This window comes from Castanea sativa, chromosome 5 (genome assembly GCF_040712315.1).
Source record: "Castanea sativa cultivar Marrone di Chiusa Pesio chromosome 5, ASM4071231v1".
Taxonomy (NCBI): Eukaryota; Viridiplantae; Streptophyta; class Magnoliopsida; order Fagales; family Fagaceae; genus Castanea; species Castanea sativa.
In genome coordinates this window covers 29,227,913-29,254,273 of record NC_134017.1, presented here as the reverse complement: position 1 = coordinate 29,254,273, position 26,361 = coordinate 29,227,913, and the positions used below count along the sequence as shown (strand labels likewise).

The 26,361-nt window shown below is 35.7% G+C and overlaps 1 protein-coding gene across 2 annotated transcripts; it reads right to left on the bottom strand.

Annotated features, from left to right (window-relative positions):
- Nucleotides 1–594: 594 nt before the first annotated feature.
- LOC142634131 (uncharacterized) lies at nt 595–19,329 on the bottom strand. 2 transcript variants are annotated; one of them, XM_075808407.1, is made up of 16 exons: nt 19,209–19,329; nt 17,141–17,440; nt 16,927–17,055; nt 16,605–16,812; nt 15,741–15,887; nt 11,225–11,299; nt 10,031–10,102; nt 8,867–8,938; nt 7,996–8,067; nt 7,767–7,838; nt 6,725–6,796; nt 5,326–5,397; nt 2,981–3,124; nt 2,423–2,494; nt 1,906–2,052; nt 595–1,189 (listed from the first exon to the last, which is right to left on the bottom strand). In XM_075808407.1, exons 2-16 carry the CDS (start codon nt 17,336–17,338, stop codon nt 1,005–1,007), a joined length of 1,737 nt encoding a protein of 578 aa, XP_075664522.1. In that variant the 5' UTR covers nt 17,339–17,440; nt 19,209–19,329; the 3' UTR covers nt 595–1,004. The 2 variants fall into 2 exon arrangements, with proteins under 2 accessions (XP_075664522.1, XP_075664524.1); XM_075808409.1 differs by lacking the exon at nt 19,209–19,329 and adding an exon at nt 19,062–19,196.
- Nucleotides 19,330–26,361: the final 7,032 nt, after the last annotated feature.

Sequence of the window (26,361 nt, the reverse complement as noted above, 5' to 3'; positions counted from 1 at the left end):
GCCCCCTCGCAGTGAAAGAGCAAATCAAAAAATGAATCAAGAAAAAAAAAAAAAATGATTTGATTCAATCTGGAATAAAATCTATGATTGGATTCAAAAAAGAACAAGGCTCGGGCAATTCTGAAAAGAAAAAACTACTTGAAGAGAATTAAGACAGATACAGATCAAACTAAAGATATTAAGCATAACAGACTTTTTTTTTTCTCTGTTCTTTAAGATAATTGTATTTAAAGTTACAAACCAGAATCTAATTTATTTTCTGGTGGTTTGTTTATTTAATTATTCAGGAGATGAAACTACTACCAGGTTTAGGAAAACTTGTTCGAATATGACTAGGAAAAATGCTCAGAATTACATTTTATAAGCTTTCACTGGAACATGTATACCAGGGCAAAATAATGAGTTTTTCTGGTCACAAGTTTTTTCCCTAAAGTTTATTATCATCTGATGAAGAATTTTGAGGAACCAACCACCTTTTCCAGCAGCCAGAACCTCATATGGGTTTGGGAGGGAGTGGGTATTCTGAATCAAATTAAGCGAGTAAGCCCTGGCAGTAACTGGATGCAGGATGATGCAGTAGACAAAGCTAACAAGTATATAAAACAGGAACTTCCATTCTCTTAAAACTTGGTAATTTACATATATTATAAGAAAGCATTCAATCAAGCCAAAGGCATCAATTCAAAATGTTCACAAACAACTTAAGTACCAGCATTTATATACAAAGGAAACCACAGCTGGAAAAGAGCATCATCAGACCCTTGCCAAGGAAGCTTATCTACATTTTTCTTCTGTACCATATATGATCCAAAAGAAAGCTTCACATATAGCATTGGGATATTCTTAGAATTTGCACTTCCTGAGCCACATTACATTTCCCCTTCAGGTTTAACCATATGTACAATACAACAAACCGCTCGTCACCTTAAATGTTATTTTATACATTGTTCCCCCATTACACCAACAGTGGCTTTTTACGGAGATCTTTTATGATACCTCCATAACTACTCAGGACGGAAGCTTACCAGATTGGGGAGATCAGTTGACTGAAGCCTCTTTATGTCATTGGCTGTCACCTTACAGCCCTCCAATGTCAGCGATTTCATATTCTTCAGTGTCTTCAAATGACGCAGTCCCACACTAGTGATACGAGAATTTGAAACATTTAAAGAGACCAATTCTGTCAAGCCTGCATTTACACAGTATGTGAGAAAATAAAATAAGATAGAGGGAAATCATTATTCTTCAAAAATGCAATCCTCAGACAGCGCTTAAAAATATAAGTGGGAGTTCAGAGTTTTAATAGGCTGCAGTTCGCCAACAGTGTAAACAATATTTAACTTAAGGTTTAAAATCGTAGAAAGGAAATGTTTAAAAAAAAAACTTCTGATAATAAAAACCTACAACCACAAGTATACCAACTTTAATTTAGAAATCCTAAAGCCACTTCCAAGTATCTATGCAGAGTCATTAGTTAGGGCCCGTTTGTATGGAGGGGGGAAGGATGGGGAGTGGAGGGGAGTAGAGTAGAGTTGACTAAAAATAGGCTAATTTTGGGCCAAATCTACTCTACGCTACTCTACTCTACTCCCCTCCTTCTCCCTCAATCCAAACGGACCATTAATGATTGATAAAATTTTCACTAAATAGTAAAGCAGCATTGACCGCATAAATTTCGCAACTGATATTTCCATAATTAACTACACCAAAGAATGTATTTATTTCTTACTCTGGTCACAAAACTCTGGTACATGATCCCCATCTAATAAAGAAATTTAAACAGATAAAGCAAGCAAATGTGTGTGTGTGGGTGTGTGTGTTCCACATACACACACACACACACACACACACAGACACCACAAAAGAAAAAAGAAAGAAGAAAAAAAAGAGAGATCATGGAAATACCAGAAATCAACTCCAAGGTTTTATCTGTCAGGTTGGAGTTTTGTGATAGATTTAGCAGCCTCAGGTATGAAAGATTCTTGATATTCTTGACACCTGTATCAGTCAATCCTCCACCACATATTTCTAGGGACCTCAGGTTTTTAAAGTCTGCCAAAGGGGGATTAAAAAAAAAAAAAAAAAATCAAATCAGTGGTCTTTGGACAAGCAAAGCTCTAACGGTTCAAAGAATGTTGTTTTTTAAGCTAGAGAAGGCATCTCATGATCATATGGTATATAGACTAATAATCATGCATATTCAATTTGCAATTAGGTTCCAACTTGTGTTTTATAGTTTAGTACTTGTTGACATCTACTAACAAAGAGTATTTCCAAGTTCCTTCTGCATTTAATTAGATATAAGAATGTGACCATATAATAGTACTCCACAAAATTCTCTTGGACTAAACCCAATATTACATAAACTAAGAGAAATTTATGAGTATAGGCAACAGAAATATTAGTGTGTTATCTAACATACTTCGCAGATGGTTTGTTCCAGCATCTGTAATACGAGCTCCAAAAAGATCAAGATGAGTTAACCCAGTCAAACCTACATCAATAAAGCAGGAAAATGCGTCATTAAATCAAAACATTCAAATATTTATGAAGCTTATAAAATATATATTTACATATGAAAAACTAAAAACATAATAAGCTACTATTGCACCGTGTAACACTAGACCTCAGGACTTCAACTGCAGAGGAGCAAAAGGAGGCCACTTAAAGTGAAGGAAACAGCAAAGAGAACTGAATTTTAGAGGCTCAAAGGCTGACACATTTACATGGGAATGGGTTTTGAGAGGCTCGGTGACCCAGATATTTGCAGGTCAAAATTGTCAAACACACACAATCTCTTTTGCTAGATTATTGGAGCAAAATCATTAAAAGAGAAGAATGGTTCAACATTTAAAAACATAAAAAGATTCATTTAGGCAAGCTTCATTGTGATTCCCACAACAGGTATTCTTACTTATGTCGATTACTTATAATTCCATTCTGTTCCCATCTGAATGCAATGTCTATCTAGAATACTTACTAGTAAGAGCTGCAAGTCCAGTATCTGAAATTTGGCGAACATCCAAATTGAGCGATTTAAGAGATGAGAGTCCAGACAATTTTCTTAACCCACCATCATCAACAACAGTGAATGATAAATTTAAACTCTCCAGGTTAGCCAAACCTACAGAAAACAAACCAAAAAAATACTAAGTTACCCCAAAATAAAAGTACAAGGAAATTCACTGAACAACTCTATTGTGTCCTTCATACGTTCCAACAAGTAACCTTGACTTTTATTCTTAGAAGTCCCATGAATTAAATGTTAAGAAGGGCATCTAAAGTGGGGAATCTCTCTCTCACATATAAAAAATTCTTAAAACATAAAAAAGATATAAGAAGTCACAAACAATTGAAATAATTTTTGCACTATTCATGGGGGCTTGCAAATTTGTGAAAATAAATTTGACAACATCGATAAAAAGTTCTCCATTGTCTATAGTTCTCTTTCAATTTTCCTCTCACTTGTGGTTGCTGTGTGATTTTGTTGCAAAGGCTGCCAGAATCTACCAAACACGAGCAAACAATCCTTATCTAAAACCACAGACTACACACATACCCAGCCCAATACACCCATACGGATAATGTTTGAGGACCCTATATACATGCATGATGCACCTAGCCTCATACACACATTGTAATGTTTGGACCCTACGAATTAGAGTGAATTAACACGAGGAAAGCTTCTTGGAGGGCAGGGAGAAAAGTTCATACATTAATTGTGAGGCAAAGGGTTAATCATATAACCATAAACATAACCTGATTAAAACAAAATGAACATGTAAAAAACATATGTGATTAAGCTATGCTGAGGCAAGGAGACAAAATTAAAATCACAACTAGCATCAATTGGTCAAAAACCTTAGATTACTCACAAGTTGCAACATTAGTATCACCTATGCCACATCCATTTACTCACTCAAACTCTTAGATTACTCACAAGTTGTGACACCAGTATGCCCTATGTCACATCCATGAACTCTTTACAAGTTCATAACCAATGACAAACATCATATAGGACTTACAATCTGGAAACATAGTACAAAGTGTCTAATTTTGTACCCAAGGCCCCCCACCCCTTTTTCCTACCACCCCCCCCCCCCCCCAAAAAAAAAAAAAAAAGAAGATAAATGGATACCTCATAATTTAAGACGCTTAAGATACATTGGACAGTTCAGGCATGATTAGATGTGGCTAATCCTCAAATCCTTACGAAAAATGACAATGTGACTTCCTTTGTGGTGGGATGGGAGAGGAGGAAAACCTCGTTTTGTGGATTGGAAAACTACATGCACTCTGCTTCATGAAGATGGGTTAGGAATGAGAAATTTGAGCACATTTAATTGTGTTGTTAGGTAAGTGGCTATGGAGGTCCACTTAGGAGGATGATCTTTTATGGAAACAGTTAGTTCCAATGAAGTATGGAATAGACATGGGGGGTTGAACTTCTAAGTTCTTCTAACCCCATTCTCATAAGATATGGGATGGGAGTTTGGGAGGCAATAAGAGCTAATTGGGATTCCTTGAACTGATTTATTAGATTGGATTTAAGGTAAGGGGGGATGACAGTAGTGTCAAATTTTAGCATGATCTTTGTAACAGTAATAGTTAGGGCTGTTGAAGTTCCAACCTGAACCAAAGAAACCAATCAGAGCTACACTGCTCTTGGCTGCTGCCTATAGTGCAAGAGTTGGTGATGAGCATTTTTGAAGACAACCGCACTAGTGCAGTTGTCAGTTTTCATAAAACCTCAAAATATACAATCAAGAGAATGTCTTTATGATTATGGTGCCTGTGTCAATAAAACCTCAATTCTTTAATTTTAGATCTTCAAAGAGTATCAAACATACCATTCAACTCCCTTCATCTTCACTGTCCAAGTTAACAACATCAATAGTTTTTTGGTAAATTCAAATTAACCCTTTCCCTCAAAGGCTGCTGTCATTCAAACAAGTCACTCAGGGTAAAACCAGCAAAAAAAAAAAAAAACAAAACAAACAAAACAAAACAAACAAAAACAAGAGGAAGAAGAAGAAGAAGAAGAAAATATCAATTCATTTCCTCAAGGCCCTAAAAGGCTGGAACCCATCAAACCTAGATTACCAAGAGACCACCAACTAAGCTTGCATGGAGCGTCAATACAAACACAGTGGTGAAGACCAAACAAATGAAGCATTGCATTTATTAAGAATCCACTTTACAGATAAATAAACTAAGTGAAACTGATTATGTGCTACACTGAATTATTAAAAAGAAAGAGGAGGGCATACAAGGGAACCAATCAGATTCCATAATCTGTAAATAAATACAAGGTGAATGTCTAACCAGATAGATGGCGAAGTCCACTACTTCCAACTTCAGTATCAGACAACTCCAAGCATTTGAGATGCCGAAGGCCTAAAATCAAAGCAATTTATATGCATATTTAAGCATTATTTATGATAAGGTGGGAAAATAAGAAAAGCAGGAAAGAGGGAAAAAGAAAAGAAAAGGGAACAACTAGAATAATATATCCAAATGAACATATAAAAGAGTACATATCCTAGACTACTCCTAACTTTAAATTCTTCTATAAAGCGATGAAAAAGCTTTCTTATGATTGCAACTCATCAGTTGGTATATACTGAGTGAAACTAGGATTCTGATGCAAAATACGGCTCTCATGTCTATAAAAACCAGAACCACACCATCAAGCTATGCTAAAAATGATATAAATTAGAGCTTGCCCTCAGATTGCCACACTCTTTCTGTGCTTCCCTGAAGAAAAGTTAATAATTTGATTCCATAAATTTACTCATGCTAACTGGATGAAAAGATGAATCCACAACCTCAACTAAATTAGGACCTTTTGTAACAGGATTTTTTTTTTTTAACATGAGTAATGAAATCTGATAAAGGGGTGCAATCCAAGTACAGAGGAAGAGCATAATAGACACCCCAAGCAAAATAGTGAGAGAGTTACAAGTTAAATCCTAGAATTAACAAAAGCATTAAAAAGATAAATCTTATATATATAGCACTTAAAAATAACATCATCTGTAAACCCTATAAAGAAGGGAGAAATATTTACAGAGCAGATGTGAAAATTGTAACAAAATGAATTTCTCACATTAATTTCCATAATAAAATCCCATTTTTCATTGAGGGAAACACAAGAGATACTAACAATTAGTGACCCAAACTCAACATGCTGATTTTTTTCCCTGATTTTAGCAAGCCACTAGAGAATAACCCCAAATCAATTTTCATAGAACTTAGGCTAGTTTATATTCTGTGTTGGTTAGTTTTTTAAAATTTCATCAAAACGATGTTCTGATTTCATTGCCTCTAATGAATTAGAACTATCATGTGTAATATAAAATTTCACAACATAAAATATTTGTTACATGGAACAAACCATATGTGCTCAAAAGAAAACCCTCATTACTAGGACTGCTTACTTCAACTCAAAAAAGTTGCAACCATAGCCAGCTGAGCAGCTCTGGTATTAGGTCACATGGCAAACACGAAAGCTGCCATTATACCATTTCCAGAGGGAAATGACAGAAATACAAAGAATCAAATATTTGTTGTTGTTATCTGAAAAGCTTTTCTCATAAATATGATCTCTAGTACTAGAAGACACCTTTCTACTAAACCTCTTTGATTAGAACAGAAACATTGCAAATCAATACACAGATTTAGAATTAAAACAGAAAATTAGGGAAACCATTTTAACACCAACCTGTCAAGTTAACCAGCCCTTCATCACCAATCCTACATGAGTCCAAGTTCAAGCTTTCCAAATTTGTAAGACCTGCTTGAAGCAAGATCAAAATTTATGTAAGAAATATATTGTTCAAAATGTAACACAAACACATGAAGATATACCAAGACATTAGTAACTTGTTCAGGATATCTCACATATCTTTTAAAAAATATTTACTTATACGGAAACTTGTTAAGTTATAAACTCCATGAACTAGCCATAGAAGCCCTCAGCTCAAAGCAGTCGCACATGTAAATACTTTAGGTAGCAATGACACAATTACTTGTACAGAAAAGTCACATTGCTGAAGCTTAGTTGTTGACAAGAAATTTTTTTTTTTGATAAGTAGTTGTTGACAAGAAAATTAATACATCTATATAATAAATACAAAATGAAAGCATTTGGTTTTTTGGGTGACCCTTTCATATGTTGCCACATAAGCTTTTGAAAGTCCACACTTTTCCACATCAACATTATAAATATAGTTTGTTTTGTGTCACATTAATTAGAACCTATTAGAACTCATAAGTTATAGAATAATCAACCCAACACTAAACAAGATTTGATTAAATTACGTTTGGTCTGCTTTAATTTAATTATAATTTAACTAAAATGCATATTTTCTACCTATCAAAAAAGAAAAATGCATATTTCCTACAAATTAACTGATTTGGCTTTTTTTTATTACTGGATAGATATTTAAGTATGCATTACTTACAAATATTTTTCCATAAAAATTTTCCTATGCATCACACAGGTTTGCAACTAGTTATTGATAAACACACAGAAAATCAAGCTAAGTTGTGCTCAAAGGAATGTGGAAGATCTCAAACCCCAACTACCTATACAAACACAGTGTATTCTGTACATATTTAACAGACACAGATTGCTTCCTACATTCTATAAGGTTCAACTCTTTATCCTTGAACCATTTTCCATTGTTGCAAAGGGAAAACAAAACAGAAATTGTAAATCAAAATTTTGAACTTGTGTAGATATGAGAGTGAAAGACACCCACCTTTCAAGTGCACCAAGCATGCATCTGTGATCTCATTGAACCCTAAATTTAATACTTTTAAGTTCCTAAATCCTGCAGAAACCAAGATATATGCAATAAGTTCAACACAAGGTTCTTCCAATAAAATAAAATATATAAAAAAAAAAAAAGTAAACCCCAGAAGCATTACAGTAGAAATATAGTCGATTACAACAGACCAAGTAATGTATTTATGCCAAATGCAACTTACTGGAAAAGTTCTTGCATCCATCATCAGGCAGATTACATCTGTTAAGATTTAAATATAACAAGGTAGCAAGAGCTGGCACAAAAACAACGCGAGTTAGATTTCAAGCCAAACAAAAGTATTGAACAACACATTGAGTACATGTAATTTGAAAAGTGAAGGAAATTTTATTTTTCCTACTTTTAATAGATAAGTGTACAATTCATCAAGAATTAAATTTTGTTTTAATCTTCACTCCAAATGTCATCAACAAAATATCAATGCATATATCATGTGGAGTTTCCACTACACACGAATAGAAACCCAAGTGGCCATAAAATCCCTGAGTTACCCAGCAAAAAATAAAAAATAAAAAATTCAATTCTAGAAGCATAACAGAAATTAGCTGTAGAGCCATAACTGTTTGTACAATCTAAAACCACCAATTTTGCACGTGCGCGTGCACAAAGATTGAGAAAAGACATTTGTCATTAGTATCTATTAGCCATGGTGCACACAATTAATGTGCACATAAATATAACAAATATTACCAATGAAAATGAGTGGTTTTGATGCCAACATCTTATCCTGTATTACATAGTTGACATCCGTAGTGCAAAATTAGGGATGAAGAGCTTATTTAGGTAATTTCTGTTAATATATTCCCAATGGAAATGAGTGGGTTTGCTTTAATACATGGATTTATATATGCAAAACATGAAAATGTTGCAGACAGATCTGCAAATATATCATATAAACAACTTTAGAAAAAAAATCATTCATGGTAAATTTTTATGAAAAATCTAATGAACCATTATGTAGTACAGGCCTGATCCTAATGGGAATGAGAATATAATAATTGGACGAAAAGCCAAGACTTGAAGAGAATCAAAACCTGAAAGAGAGTCCAAGCATGCAGCAGTAACTCGGCATCCCTCCAAGTTCAACAGAGAGAGTTTGTGCAGCCCTGAGACAAAGAAGTAATATGCACATAAATCAACATAGAGGGAAAAGAAGGAAACTGACTAGGAAAAGAGATGAAATCCAAAATCTTTGATTAAAAGTTGTTTAGAAGAGTCACCATTCAGAATATGCTGAAATAAAACAAAACAATATCAGAATCAGTAAAGGTGGAACCTAATGATTAAAGTATTGCTATCATTTTCTTCATTAAGTTCAGCCAAATAACCAAAGAAATCCTAGAGAAGATCAAAATAAATAAATAAATGAAAGGCTCAGCCAGGAGGGCTTTCCTAAAATCAATGATAAATTGCATGAATTAAATAGCTACTCCGACTTCACTGCATACACCCTGAAGTTGGAGTGCAACCAGATTCACAATATCCAATATAGTAGAGGAGATGAGTTCTTTCTTTGTTTATGGGTATTGACATTACAAAGAATTGCTGATATGTAGATTTAAAAACATTGTTGGGGTTCTTTTTTTTTTTTTTACTGGTAAGAATAACAATATTGTTTATTAACAATCACTCTTTCTGAAATGTAATTAATAAAATACCAATTTTGTTTTTGCTTTTTTAAAATGGTTCTAGGACCAAATAGCATTTCCTCACCCCACAAAGAGGAGAGCAAGGACAAGATCCAAAACGTTATGTGGATGCATGAGCCTTCAGCTACCAAAAGTTTGACTTGAAACTTCCAAAACTACTGAGCTTTACCCTAACCCAGTTGGATCCCCACACACAAAAACGTCAGCAGGATTAAAGGAATAGGTGGAACAGCAATTTTTTTAATCTGCTTCGAATGAGAGAATGATGGTCCAGATAACTTTCTTTTTAATTTTTGCTAGCCCTGGTTCAGCCAACAGTGTCATACCTCGTGTTAAATAGATACTGAACCTCCCACTTTATTTTTCTTTTTCTTGATTTATCCTTATAACAACAAAGATGGAAAACAAAGTAACACTAGAAATAGAAATAGAAAATATAGATTACCTTTTAGAAAAAAATTACCTTTCAAGAAAGTAGTGCCATCAACAATGGAAACAGATTAACAACAAAAATAGAAATCTTAGATTACTTGCTAGAAAATAAAGTACCTTTCAAGAAAGTAATGCCAAAATCTGTAACCCTGCTGCATGAAATTTGTAAAGCCTTCAAGTTTGTAAGCCCTGAAATTTTATTGAACATGTAATTCCTCACAATTTTCTATACCACACAATTGCAACTAAACAGTAATCACAACTTAAATAACATGCCAAGACATACATATGCTCAAAGGAACAAATCAAAATGATTTTGCGGTTTGTGGTCTATGTGACATCAAACTCCTAACCTGTTTTCCAGTCCAGCATGACGAGCACAACTGGACAAAGATTTACTTCTATTTTCCATAAAACCTTAATTCTTTAATTCTTTTATATGTAAAAACTAATATTTTTTATAAGGAAACAAATGGAAAATGTCTTCTTGGGTACTTTATCCAAGTACCTTACATTCTTAAGAGAGCTTTTTTATTTTTATTTATAAATTCAATAGCTACCATGGGGGAGTGGGGATTTGAATCCTGTACATCTCTATTGGAAACAGAATGTGTCAATTGAGCTACAAGGCTCTTGGCAAGTTCTTAAGAGAACTTGTAAGCCAAAAGCTAAAATTTATTGATAACAGTTAGTAAAATTGTCACAATGGCTTACTAGGCTTCAAATTATAAGAAGAAAAACCCTTAACAAATGTAACCATGGCCCTTATTTTAAGCTAACCCTATCCATGCCTTTCATCAGCTTAAACAAAAAGACAAAAATATCAATAAAAACCTTAGCTATACTAGCACAAACATCACTGTCAAAAGACTGTTAGTCAGCTACAGTGCTTGTGAACAGAACACCACTTTATCCCTGTACCCTTTTTTTCCAGCAAATTTTTCCCTGAATTCATGAATCCCATTTTTAGTATCTCCTAACAAATAATTATTCAATGAGAAATTAAGAGCATGGATTTTCTGCAAGTAGAACTACCTAGAAGGCATCCTTAATGTTCCAAAATTAACAATATTTTAATGTTCAAAAAATTCCAGAATAAAGGATGCACTCATGAAAAAATTCATCACCAGGTGCAAATGAAAAAGGAAGAATGAATTCTGAATATTTATACAACTAGCAAATACAGAGTGCATGTTGTAGAGAGAGAGAGAGAGTAGACATACAATTTCAACAAAAAAGAAAACCATGCTTGAAATTTTGAACCATCATTGGGAGAAAAAATAAATAAAAGCACAGAAAGATGTAAATTACCAGAGAGAGGCTTCATGTCATCATCCGTAATGCAATTACAGCACTTGAGATTGAGAGACTCCAATTTTGATAAACCTGAAAAAAGAAATATGCTACATCAATGGTGAGCAGAGTTACTTGCCTACTCCATGCAATGTTCATGTTGTTTTATCTTCATTATTCAATGGGAAGACTGGAGCTACTGCAAGTCCCATTCCTTGGTAAATATATGTTGGTTTGCATTTTCCAATTATACCCCCACTACAAAGTACTCCTTTTGTTAAAAACCCGCTATTTTTATAAATATTACCATCACATTTCTATTAAATACCTAATATAACAACCACAATGCACACCTTAGTTTAAGCATATAATTTGACATAGGTCATCTATCAATTTACAAATTTTTTGCCACGTAAAGTTTTCATATGTAATTTTGCTAAAATTACATGCAATGAATACAAAAAGGTAGTGGAAATGTCTATGGAAAAGGAAAAAGGAAATGTATATGGTATTCTAAAATTTAAATTATCATTAGGGAAATCCTTCCTACAGTTGTTAATATTTATCAAGTGCAGCCCACAAGGGGATAAATTATAAGGTTCCTTGTTGGTTAAGAAATCCAATTTTAGAAGAGTGACATGGAGGTGCAAGAATTCCTAATAGGAGAATTAGTCCCACGTTGCTAAGAAGAGAAGTACGGAAGTGTGATAGTTCCTACAAAAATATTGGTAGGTAGCTGTAAAAGTGAAAGCAACCCTTTGGGCACATTGAGGAGTTAGGATAGTTTATGTTTGTGAGTGTTTGAGATAGTAGATTTTGGTTGGCATTACAAGCTGATGTACGCATCAGGTTTGTCAAACCACATTAATTTGTGTTTTGCGGTGTTTGCCTTAAATTGTTTGGAGTGTTTTTCACAACAATTTCAATTTCTTAAGTAGCCTTAGCAGGTTGTATGTCTATATTTCAAAAACTAATGAGTTAAAGAAGTGCAGTAATACTGAATTTTTTTTTTTTTTTTTTTTTTAAATTCCCTCCAACGGTTCACTAAACAATAAAATCTTGAGAAGTGCCCTGTGCCCCACTGCCTCAATAACCAAATATTAGATTAAAATTGTATCCCCCACCTTGGTTCACATCTCAGGTGTATCCTCAGCTATTTCTGTGTTCAGCCAATAAGGAGGCCTATATTTCGGAGGTGTTAAGCCCTCCTATGAATGATAATGACAGAGTGTGGAGTTTAAGATTTTATAGGGAATTCAATGATTGGGAGTTAGCGGCTTCCTACTCCCTTCTTCGTTTCATTCAAACCCGAACTCCTAGGGGTGGAGGGTGTGATAGGCTTAGTTGGGATCTTAATGAAAGTGGGAAGTTTGATACTTGGTCTTTTTATCATAAGATTCGAAATGTAGCTCCTTCCACTTTTCCTTGGAAGGGCATTTGGAAAGTTAAAATTCCTAAAAGGGTGGCTTTTTTCATGTGGACAGCAGCTCATGGTCAGATTCTAACCTTGGATAACCTTATGTTTCGTGGTCGTCATTTGGCGAATCGTTGTTGTATGTGCTGTTGTAATGCGGAATCTGTGAACCACCTGTTACTTTTTTGCCCGATAGCTCATTCTTTGTGGATGTATATGCTTCGGTTGTTTGGGATTGTTTGGGTCATGCCTGGTTCAATTGTGGACTTATTATTTAGTTGGAATCATTGGCTTGGGAAGAATAGTTCTGATATTTGGAATTTGGTCCCAGGTTGTTTAATGTGGACTATTTGGACTGAACGGAATCTGCGGTCTTTTGAGGATGAGGGGAAAACGGTGGTTCAGTTATTAGAGTCTTGCCAGCAGACCCTCTTCGATTGGTCTCGATGTTGGGGTTTCTCGGATTGTTCTACCCTTGTGGATTTTCTTTCTTCTATCAGAATAAATTAGGGGCTGCTTAAGTCTTTTTGTTTCCTTTTTCCTCTGTTCACTACCGTGAACTCTTTGTATTGTTCTCGCTATTCGCATATTAATAATATTCTCATCTTTACTTATCAAAAAAAAGGTGTATCACAACTGATATATGTGGTATTCCATAATCTACTTGACCTCTAAGGCTGCGTTTGTTTGGACTGAAAACAGTTTCAGGAAATCATTTTACGCGTTTCCTTCTGTTTGGCAGCCACGGAAAATTCGGTCAACGGAAAATCGTTTCCAGTTTGACTGGAAAATCAGCCCTTTCTAACGGAAAATCGTTTCCACTTTGATTTTACCTTCAAACGATTTCCGGAAATCACACCTGAAGAGAGAGAGCTCAGCACACTCCTCACACAGTCCAAAACTCATCTCCAAGCTCACCTCAGCCAAACTCCGGCCAGCCCAGCCAAGCTCCAGCCAGCCCAAACGCCGCGCAATCTCGCCGTCCGAGCCGTGCCTCGCACCGCCGATCAAGCAAAGATCGATCCAACGCCGCACGATCAAGCAAAGATCGATCCCCACCGCGCGATCAAGCAGAGATCGAAGCCTCCACCGCGCGATCGAACCTTCGCCGTCCACCGCGCGATCTCGCCTTCGCCGTCCATCGCGCGATCGAAGCCTCTGCCGCCGTCCATCGCGCGATCGAAGCCTCCGCCGCCGTCGATCGCGCGATCGAAGCCTCAGCCGCGCGACGATCGCGCGATCGAAGCCTCCGCCGCGCGACGATCGCGCGATCGAAGCCTCCGCCGCGCGACGATCGCGCGATCGAAGCCTCCGCCGCGCGATCGAATCCTTCGATCGCACGATCTCTCCTCTCTCTCTCTTCCTTCTTCTCTCCCAAAGTTGATGATTTTTTTTTTTTGGCTTTGATTGTTCTGTGTTTATCTGAGAAAAGATTTTTATATATTGATTGGAAGCTAAGAAAATGTGAGAAAATGTGAGCAACAAATACAAAATGCATTTTCTATAATATTTTCAAGATGACAACCAAACATCTGAAAAAAAATTTCAAAGTATTTTTTCAAATGTTACCAAACACCTAAAAATATTTTCTTTTCCCGAAAATGTTTTCAGCTGAAATCATTTTACACCCGGAAACTATTTACTGCCGAAACAAACGCATCCTAAAAGAAAATCTCCACACTAAAAATATTTTACTTAACTAAATCAGAACTCACAGTACTCCATATTTTACCTGGATCTTTTTTACCAAAAGAATTTTGGCAAGCAAAAGATATTTTACTTAAATAAATCTTAACTCACAACATATAAGTACGTCACAAACTGCCAATCTATAATTTTCTATTATATTAAAATTAGTGTAGCTGGGTAGCACCTCTCCCTTTAGTCAAGGGAGATCTTGAATTTTTAACCTTACAGGAGGAAATGTATTTGGTAAGGGAGAGGCTACGCCCAATATTTAGACTCCTATCGCCATTAATTAAAAAGATAATAATAATAATAAAAACAACAACGAATGAGCTAACAATATCATTTATTTAATAAATCCCTAATCATAATTCATAAAGGCCTTTGTAATCTTTTTCTTGGGCAAATTTATTTCTAAACCCTAAATTTGGGGTTGGTTTCTAATTGAACCCTAAATTTTAAAAAGCTTCAATTGAGACATTGATTTTTTTTTTAAAGAACATTTCAGTCCATCTCCTACACCTATCTTTTTCTTTAATACCGTTTACTAAGCACGTGTGCCTAAAGGGGAAAAATCCTTCTTTCCTCTCAAAAATTCACTCCCAACTCTCTCTCTCTCTCTCTCTCTCTCTCTCTCTCTCTCTAACACACACATCAAGTTTCTAATGACATGTTAGAAGGCAGCCATGGGGGGAGAGAGCACAAATAATGTGCTGCTGAGGAGGAAAGGTTAAGCCTATGAAGAAAAATAGTGGTAGAATTACAAAGATTAGGGATGGAGGAGGATGGTTATTGGAAAATCATCCTTTATACGGCTGAGTGAAATTAAAATGACAACAATTCAAAAATCAGAGGAGAAGAAATAGAGGGGGTAAACAGAGGGTTAATGTGAAGAGAAGCGGAGGGAGGAAGGGTAAAGTGGAGTAGGGAAAGTGAAATTTGGTGAAGGTTTATTGGAGGTGGAGATTGAGAATGGTGAAGGAAGTGGTGGTTTTGTTTCTTTGAAAAATAGAGAGAGAAGTGGGGGTGAAGAGGGTGAATTACATTGGATAGAATGTGATGGTGATGATTGGAAGTTTTATTGAAGAAGTGTGGGAGGAACTGTTATGGTAGTCTCAACTTGGAAGTTTGAGCGAGTCAAGTCCAGTGGCGCCTTTTTGTGGTCCATGAAGTGTGTCAAATTTTTTAATATGCCAGCATTTTGCCCCAGACATTGTCTAGATGGCATTAGCAAGAGCTGTCAAAGGGGCAAACTGAAACGATTTCAAAAATTCAAGGTTTTAATTTAAGATTTTTGAAGTTCAGGGTTTAATTTGAAATTGACCCCAAACTTTAGGGCTTAAAATGTAATTTTCCCCCTTTTTTTTTTTTTCTTTTTTTGGGGGGAGGGGGGGGGTTGTGTTCAAGATGAAAGTACATGTAGAGAATACGTACCTTCAAGATTAACTAGCCCACCATGAATCTCAGGACATCTCTCCAGGTCCAACTTAACCAAGTTAACTAAATTGGCAAAGGCACTCATTCCCTTAGCAGTAATTGCATTGTTTCTTCTAAAACTCAAACTTGTCAAGTTCAAGAGGCCTGAAACATTCATAATGGTCATACAATATCCATATAAGAACTGCTTCAAGAAAACCAAGGACCGACCAATGCCAATTCACATCAATCTCAAGTATGAGGAAAAGATTGAGCATTAACGACACTAAAAGAATAATAAAATAGAATACGCCCAAAAATGAATAACTTACTGGAATCTAACAGAATTATTTTATAATAAAAAAAAAAAGTCCTTGCAGGCACATAAAGTAGACAAACTCCAAATTTATGTCCAGCAAACTATTTTAAAAATTCAATGCGCCAAAGAGAACAAAAAATTAACATGAAAACAATCTCATATGATTAGGAGTATCTGTTGTCCTCGGCTCTCTCAACCATGTGGAGGTTGAGCATATAGTTTAGTCTTCAGAGAGCCCCTATGACTCTGAGAATCTATGATGATTTCCGAAATGCCTGTCTTAACTTTTTGGGAATAAAAATACTCACTTGTATCATGAGATCATCATTAATTTTAAGTCTCCTTTTCAACCCCCACCACCCCCCCCCCCCATCATTTTTGTTTTCTCTTGCTTCCAATTTTTGTTCTTTTTGGAGACATAAATCCTCCCCTTATTTGTCCCTATTTAATATTTTTTCCTATTAAAGTAGCAGTTTTTCATTTAAAAAGGAATTAAATAATTAATTGAAAATAGTAAATGACAAGAAGCAACATTGTAATTGAACAGGCATAAGAAAGACTACCACTTATGAGTTCCAGCCCACGGTCAGAAATTTGGTCACAATAATCAAAATTTAAGGCTAGAAGATTTGTGCAATCTTTGAGATGAAGCAGTCCTGTATCAGTAACTTCAGAGCCCGATAGATCAACAGAGAGTAAAGATGACCCCTGTGAAGAGATTACATCCATCCAACTATCATTCACCCCAGGGTATTCTCCCAAGTAAAGATCCTGTCAAACACATGACACGAACCTTAAAGAAGAGCATGACAGATTGAAAACAAATGAGAAACATACACCAACAAAGAAAGTAAAGCCAACTTTTTATATCATTCATGATGATACCTGGATAGCACAATCTCGGAAGGCTTTGAGAGAAACATCAGTTAGACGTTGGGAATATACCAATTCATTAAAGATCTGCTGGCTAATATCCCTCGGGAGCATAGAAAAGGTGTTATATCTATCAATGTCCTGTTACAAAAAGGAGGAAAAGTGATAATCCGAGATACAAAAAAGGCAGGCTCTTTACCTAAGTATGATATAGCATACAAAATACCTCGCATATTTTACGTATGCACAAGTCCATAAGTGGTGGGCAATTCCCTCTTCCTAGTTGAATATCTATAGCAGGTCTAGAAAATGAGGTTGCCAACCACTTAGAACTCCCACTTTTACAATACTTTCCAGATACCCCTCTGTGCAAAATGTCTTCATTGTCGCGTTGGTCACTCTTCCTAGAACAAGCTCCCCCCATCGAGGAAATATCTTGTAATCAATAAATTGCACAAAAACTGCACCAGAACGCTACTTAATCCATTGAATTACCACAAAATGAGAATATGCATTCTACTTCAACCTGCAAAAATGAACAGAAAGAGCATGGTAGAATAAGTATTCATCACAAGCAATCAGTTGATCATCTAGAAAGTGTCTAATGTCTTGCAAAGCATTTTTTTTTTTTTTCTATTTTGACATATTTGGCAAAAGCATACAACCAGATTTGTTGGTTTCAACACTATGGAAGGTAGGCACCAAAAAGTGAAATGTACCCATATCATGTGGCAGCTGTCACAAGCCAGCTGCCACATGATATGTTTAAAGCAGCTAAACTTGGCAAATCCAGAAAGAAAATGAGATAAAGAGTAGGAAAGAAGAAGAATATACGGTGGCTATTGTTTTGCATAAGATTGAGAGATAGAGAGAACTAATGAGGGTTAAGGTGTATAAAATCTTCCATAACATTGGGAATCTTTGTAGTTATATAATCAAATAGGGACACTTTTACTCTGCCACATTGCCATCTCAAGGAATAAGCAACACCAACTGCGATCTATGAATCTCTAAATATTTATTTTCACATATTTTTCCTCACTTTTCTCTTTAAGAAAAAAATTTTCTTGACAATATAAAGACTATAGTAGGAAACTAGATATGCCAAATCACATTAAAAAAAAATTTCATGACTCTAGGTATTGTCAAAAATTCCCACTATGCGCAGACTGCACATATATACAACTATAGAGTGCTTGTGTATCAGTTGGATTTTATAGTATTTCATCTCTGGATTAATCAGATATAATTTACAGCAAATAAGAGCCCTCAATCATCGATACCAGACAAACAACAAATGGCCATGCAAACACTTGTTAATCAAATCCACCGACTCGACATGACTGACACAGTAAATGACAGAATCACAATAAAAAGTTCATATAAATACTAAAATAATTAAATAAATGTACGTAGTTGTTCTGCTAAATTATGCAGTCCACCAAAATAAACTCAATCTGGCTTCCATGTAAAATTGACACAAAACCCATGTCCAAATTCTTTTAAATTAAACAACCCAATAATTTTTTTTTTTAAACATTTATTAAACAAACCGTTTTTATTTTTTTTATAATTATTCTAAAGAGAGACACATACAAAACAGAGGTACAGTAATACATACGAAACAATTCAACTTTTTTGACAAAATAATAATTTATAATAAAAATAAAAAACAAATATTTATTTCTGAAACCTATGAATTTTTAATTTCGAGTTCCCTAGTGGGAAAAACTCACCAAGAAAAAGTTGTGTTTTTACTTTTTTTTTTCTTCCCCACAGCCACAAGACAAGAACAATAACCGTTGCTAATTGTTTTTTTTTTTTTTTAAAGATCGAAACCATTTTCTTTCCTAAACTTTCTCAGCAACCAAACAGAGACCAATCATAACATAATAGATGAAAAACAAAAGGCCACAAAACTGACGCAAAAAAATCACAAAGAATTCACCATTTCCTAACCGCTTAACCTTTCGGTACCAGATCAAACGAAACAAGATGACAAACCACGATCGCATAGCACACAACCCACAACACCGTTCATTTCCCGAGAAAACTTGCACCGCCGAAATTTTCCCGAGAAAATTTTAAAAAAAATAACCGTAAGAAGAAAACTTTCATTTCTCGACATGAAAAAGCGACAAACTTACTCGATATATCAATTCACATGAAGAGACCTTCATATAAAGAGTCATCATTTTCCAACCAAAAAACTTTCCAGGAAAACAATTTCCAAGGAAACAAACAAGTACGAAACCAGAAAAAAGAAACAGAGAAACCGTTGGACATAGATATACCTCATCATCATCATCATCACGATCAACGACCGGTGATGGAAAAAAATCTGTCAGTGAATTTTCTAGAGAGAGAGAGAAAGAGAGGGGGTTTTAGAGAGAGAGAGAGAGAGGCAGAAGCTAGAGAATGAGTGGGGAGGGGACTGAAAAAGTGAAAGGTGGCGTAAAGCCGAGCCTGAGTCCGAGCCTACGGATGGGCGACACGTGGAGAATGATTGTGTTGGCTCGGACGTTAGGTTTGTCTGGTTTAGGATAAGAAATGTGAATGTGGGTCCTTTGATTATATTGAGGCTTTTCTTGTCTCTGAGTTTATCCACTGGATTTATTTCGGGACCCACTCGGTGGCTTTGGGAGTTTGTGCACGCAATGTTCTTTGCTTTTCTCTAATCTTTTAATTATTTTTTACTTTACTTTAATCATTACATTCATTTGCCATTAACTACCCCAATTATTTTATTATTATTATCATTGCTGTGGTAGGTAATGTTGATCTTTTCGGCTGCAATAGATTGTGAGAATTAATTTCATTAGATTTTAATTAGTACAGATAGCGGTTTTGAACTTGATTAAAAATATATATAAGAATTTTTTAATTCATTGGAAAATAATAATAATAGTAATAATAATAATAATCAATTGTACTTTAATGGATCAAATTGAGTTTTGATAGGTCTTTTTAAATATATATCACTGTTAGTTTCTTTAAATTGAATTCAAACTACTTAACATTCTAAAAAAATAAATAAATAAATAAATTTTAGCCTTTTAGGAGGAAAAAAAATGGTTTTAGCTTTTCTTTTTTTTTTCTTTCACAATTTCACACCCTCAAAAGCTTTGTTACTCTTACTCGTTTTTAAAAACAATCTATTGGATTTAAAACCATAAAAATAATAGGTCCCACTAAAACATTTTTTTTGCTTGACAAACTATTTTCACATAATTGTTTTGCAAAAACTATTTTCGAAATCATTGTGCAAAACAGCATTAAGAAAACACCCAAATCTTCATTTTTCTCAATTCAAATTTACGGTTTCCACAAAATAATAATATAGTTGTCATGAAATATATTCCTCCAATTTTCAGTCTTTTCTCTTTCTTTACATATGTTGGCGATGGTTGTTAATTGTGTGTGCGCATGAGTTGCCATTACCATTAAGTCATCGTTAATGGTCTAGGCTATGTGGGCTATAGTTATGGGTCTAAACATTTACTCAATCTCACCTTACATAGGTTGGGTCGATTAATGGTCATTAAAGTTTGGTCAATTGCTGAGAAATGACCTAATGCAACCTAGGTAAATGTTTAGACCTCCAATTTTAATTATGGTTTATAATCATTTAGGGCTTATTTAAAGTTGGGACTTGATCATTTGATAATAGGCTAGGGAATGAGTAAACTTATTTATTGATTTGGGAATCCATTTGAATTTCAATTGAGGTTGAACCAAGGTTAAATCTAAGGCATCAAACATAAAATTACTTAATCTTGAATTTGAAACACCACCAATTCATTGGCGAAGCTAAACTATTTTCTCAAGGGGGCCTATGTGTAAAAATTAATATATAATTTTTATTTTTCGTAGAAATTGAAAGGAGGAGGAGGGGTTTTTTCAAAACCCTTTGGGGCCACAAAACCCAGGGGGGCCATGGCCCCCCTCCCTCCACCAATGACCACCATGCTTGTTTAGAGCATTAATATATGCATTTGAATCGCTCACAAATACCACTTGTGAGAAATTTCATTAAGAGACAGCCCAAAGTAGGGGTGTGTATGGGTCGGGTTAGGGGGATTTTTCGACCCAACCCACCATGGTGGGTTAAAAAAAAGTCCAACTTAACCCAATCCATCACAAGGGTTCAGCCCAACCTAATCCAACCCACATGGATCGGGTTGGGTCGAGTTGAACCCATGAGTTGGACAATTTTTTTATTATTACTACTATTATTAAATTAAGCAAAAAAATATATCTCAACTGCCACCTAAGTTAATAAAAAAATATATATGAACTAGTATTGCAACTTAGTTATAAACACAATATATTCAACTGAGTTGATAAACAAAATATACATAAACTAGTATCCCAACTCAGTTATAAACAAATAAGAGTAGAGTGAGAGAGTGGGAGTGGGAGGCGGGAGAGAGAGAAATAAGATTGTTAGGGTTTACGAGGTAATTGGGTTTTATTTTATATAGGAAGAGTTGAATAGGGGGAAAAATTAAATAAAAAAAATTATTAATTATATAATATAGTTTTAAATAGGATAGTGAATTAAAAAAATCTGACCATCTCCAATTCGTCTATAATGTCGTCTGTTGACACCCCATTTTGCAACCCACATTTAACCTCACATAGAGGATAAAAGGGTAATTTTGCCTTGAAAATAGGCATCTTGATTCTGATCTTTAATCTCATTTCACCAAAATGATCTTGATGTTATAACGAGCAAATCGACTGGTCATAAGCCCTAATCAGACCATCAGATTGAAATTTATCATCAAATCAAGTTTTAATGACCGAGATGCACTATCACAAATTGAGTCCGACCATTTGTGATTATGAACAATTAATTCCAATTGGTTATAATTATAATCAATTTGAGATTAATGATGTGTCATAATTTGATTGGTTAGGACTACATTTTATGGTAAGGTTGCATACACCTAATTAATTAGATAGTTAAACATTAATTATTCAATAAGTAATTTGTACAATTATCTTTTAATTAGGGTAAATGTGGAACTAATTAAGTCTGAAATGGGAGTAATTGGAGCCTATTAATGTTAATTGAGAGCTAATTTGGGACCTATTAATGCTAATTGTGCTGAAATTGTTTTCTAACAAATGACCTCTGCTCACCATTTCATTGATATCTCTAAAAATATATTGAATCTGTGAATGAGGTTAATTTTCCTAGAAACTAGATATTCGGGGTTTCAATTTGAGTACAAGAATGAGACAATTCCGATCAGAGTTGAGTAAGATATGAGTTTTTGAAGTTGGCTATACAGACTGTTACAGTTGCTGCGGGAAAACCGAATTTTGATTACTACTCACTCCCATCAATCTCTACATTTAATGCACCAGATTTCCCCAAAGGCTAAAATGAGGTCTAGGTTCATGATTCTTTGTCAACCCTCATTAAATGACCTTCCATTTATTTCCTCAACCACTACTATATAAACCCTCCCTCTCTTCCATTCCAAGGGACACTGAAAAACCCCATCTCTTCTCCCCTCTTGAGTTCTAGGAAGTTGAGTAGTATTGTCATATCTTGGTCTTCTTGAGACTCGAGGTATTGAGTAAGAGTCACTCTTCCTCTCCTAACTCTTCTTTTCCTCCACCCTAGGACCTCCCTCAAGAGTCTCCTTGTCCACCATATGAGTCTCCTTGTCCACCATATGAATCTTGCATAAAGGTATAATCCCTTTCCATAATTGTTTTTTTGTGTTGCCATGATGAGAGTTTAAGATTAAAGAATGATAATAATCATTTAAATTTCTTTGAATATGTTTGAATATTCTTAATTATTCTTATATGTTCTTCACATGTTCTTGGTTGTTTATCACATGTTCATGCATAACACTAATTTCAATATTAAATCTACATCAAAAGCATGAAAAATATGTTTGTTTAATAATTCTTTTAAATTCCTGAATCTAGGTTATCACCATCCACACATATTCACTAAAATTTATTTTTCAATTCAAATGAAATGCTTAATAAATTGAATTAGGGTTTATCACATGCACACACTTTAAATTCAACATGCAAATTGATTGATAACATATTGGATGATGTGATATGAATGTTGGCCACCATAGTCTAGAAGACCGGTTTCACCGAGCAAGGTGGGTGCCTAACACCTTCCCACCTTGTAACATAGCCTCCGAACTTAGATCAAGGGTTGATAGACCAATATTTATCCTTGTAATTTTCAATTTTTAGATTGTAACTAGGAAACAAAGTTATGTACTTTATCTTAGATTGTATTTAGGACCAAAATCATGTAATTTTCCTATGATCAATGTAAATTCAATTGAAAATTAATAAAATGAGGAATTTTTTAATTTTGATTTTCTTATTTATCCCAATAATTAAATAAGTGGCGACTCTATTGTAAAACTCTTAATCTAAAGGGGAAAATATAACTAGTCAAACCTCAATTTTGACGTGGGTTTGGTCCAACACATATAAAACGGGCCGAGGGTGCGGTCTCTCACATGTCTAGAGGCAAAAATATTAACCCAGCGTGAGAAGGTCGTCCACACTCAGGAGATCGTACATGGGTATGAAGGTCGTCCATCAGGGAAGCTCCTAATGGACGACCCCTCAACACTTTGAGATTTTCAGAATAAGTTTATATCTAAAAACTTATAATCTAGACTACATTCTACTATTCTGAATTATGAGCAAAATTCTCACTTATCTCTCTAACCTCTCACTATGTTCTTAACTTCCAATAACAGTTATAGAAGATAAGGTTAAGCCTTCTAACTTCTATAGCAATTATAGAAAATAAGACTGAACTTCTTAACTTCTATAGCAGTTGTGGAAGTTAAGTCTGAATCTTCTAACTCCCACCAATATTGGGGAAGTTACTAAACAAGTAACCACTCCAAAACTCACTATATAAGGACTCATCCAAATAAAATGAAAGTAAGTTTTCACTACTCCTAAAAAGTTGAAATTTTTAAGTTCTAGAGAAAAAACTAACTTAAGCATCAGAGGGTTCTTGGCCGGTTCACCCCAGTCTCCTTTGATCTTGTGTCTTTTTCTTTTTAGGTCTTCCAAGCAATCACTAGCCCGTTGAAGCCCGGAGCATTCAACCTACTAATTTTTTGTGCATCATCAGTTGGCGTCATTTGTGGGAAATTTTAATTTGTACTCAACAAATTGTCTTTCTTAGACAAAAGGCTGTATGGTTCAGACAAGGTCAATGGCTACTAGTCCAAGCCATCAGGAGAGTGGAAAAGCTTCTAGTCATCCTAACCGTGATCATCAGTCAATGTCTATCATGCAACCACTTTCCATCCAATAAATGCAGTCCATGGCAGTCGTCATGGCGAAGTTAACCCGACAGAATCAGAAGTTAACTAGGGAGACTAATCTAAGACAACGTCATGAAAGATGCGAAGAAGGACAAGCCCAAAGTCAAGGAGTTAGGGAAGAAGAATATGCTGAGCATGAGAGCCACTCAAGGGGTACCACTTCACGAAGGACAAGCCCAAAGTCTGTCACGCAACCGCTTTCCATCCAATAAATGCAGTCCATGGTAGTCGTCATGGCGAAGTTAACCCGACAGAATCAGAAGTTAACTAGGGAGACTAATCTAAGACAACGTCATGAAAGATGCGAAGAAGGACAAGCCCAAAGTCAAAGAGTTAAGGAAGAAGAATATGCTAAGCATGAGAGCCACTCAAGGGGTACCACTTCACGAAGGGTGCAACACTTGGAGAGGAAAATAGATCAAATGAGGAAGGCCATGGACGAGATGAGGGAGAATATGAGAAGAGCGAATCTTGTAGAAGACTTGGTTCATCGAACTAATTCCCCCTTTATAACTTCCATCAGCAGTCATCCTTTGCCTTCCAAGTTTAAGATGCCTTCTTTGGAGTCTTATGATGGAACACGCGATCCGTGTGACCACATTGCAACTTTTAAGACCATAATGCATCTTCAAGGAGTTCCTGATGAGATAATGTGTAGGGCCTTCCTAACCACTCTTAAGGGGCCAGCACAAGTGTGGTTCAGCAAAATACCTCCAAATACTGTTGGTTCTTTTAAAAAGTTGAGTAAGTTGTTCGTCAACAACTTTATCGGAGGACAAAAGCATAAATGCTCCTCGTCCAGCCTATTGACTATAGTGCAAGGGGACAATGAAAGCTTGTGGTCCTTCATTACTCGTTTCAACAGGGAGGCCTTGATGGTAGACGAGATGGATGACAAGTTGTTAGCAGCCTTTTACAATGGAGTTAGTGCAGATTTATTCATTCACAAGCTTTATGAACAAGAACCACAGACCATGGCTGAACTTGTCCATTCAACCCAAAGCTTCATGAATGCAGAAGACGCGATCATCGCCAAAAAGAGGAAGAAAGCAGAATGAATGGAAGCGGAGTTCCCTTATCTGGAACAAGGCCCTCGTCCAAAGAAGGTCAGGATGGGAGAGGAAAAAGATCGAGATAACAGGAAGGTGGGATCATCTTCAGGAAGGAATCAGCATTATACGCCCCTGAATGCGCCACTTGATCAAGTGTTTATGCAAATCAAGGATGATCCAATCTTGAAGTGGCTAGAGAAGATGAAGAGAGACCCTAATAAGCGCAATAAAAACAAGTATTGATGCTTCCATAGAGATCATGGGCACGACACGAATGAGTGCTATAACTTGAAGCAGCAAATAAAGAATCTTATTAGACAAGGAAAGCTGAGACATTTTGTTGGACGGGACCATAAAGACGAGAAGTTGAAAGGAAAGGTAGAGGAGCCATCACGACCTCCACTTGGAGAAATAAGAGTTATTGTAGGTGGAACTTCAACAGGGCAGTCTTCCAAGTCAAGGAATACTTACTTGAAAGTGGTGTAGAATGTCCAACTCTCTAGACGAGTTCCAAGAAGGAAAGGGGCAGATGAGCAGACTATTACTTTCACAAACGAAGATGCTGGAAGGGTCTATCATCCACATGACGATGCAATCGTCATTACTTTGCTCATTACAGATTACATGACTAGAAGGGTGTTGGTAGATAATGGGAGTTCAGCAGATATCCTGTATTACCCCTCCTTCCAGCAGATGAGGCTTGGACGAGATCAACTTCATCCGATGAATTCACCCTTAGTTGGATTTGGAGGAATGAAGGTACAACCTATAGGCACAACCTATAGGCACTATTACATTGCCTATAGTGGTGGGAGCATATCCACAACATATAATCAAGGAAGTGAATTTCCTCGTGGTGAACTGTTCGTCTTCTTATAATGCCATCATTAGAAGACCAATTTTAAACAGTTGGAAGGCAATAACATCTACCTACCACCTATCTGTCAAATTCCCAACAGACTATGGGATAAGACAAGTGCAAGGAGATTAGTTAGCCGCTAGAGAATGCTACCTAGTCATGTTGGCTATGGACGAGCATATGCAGACCATGAGCA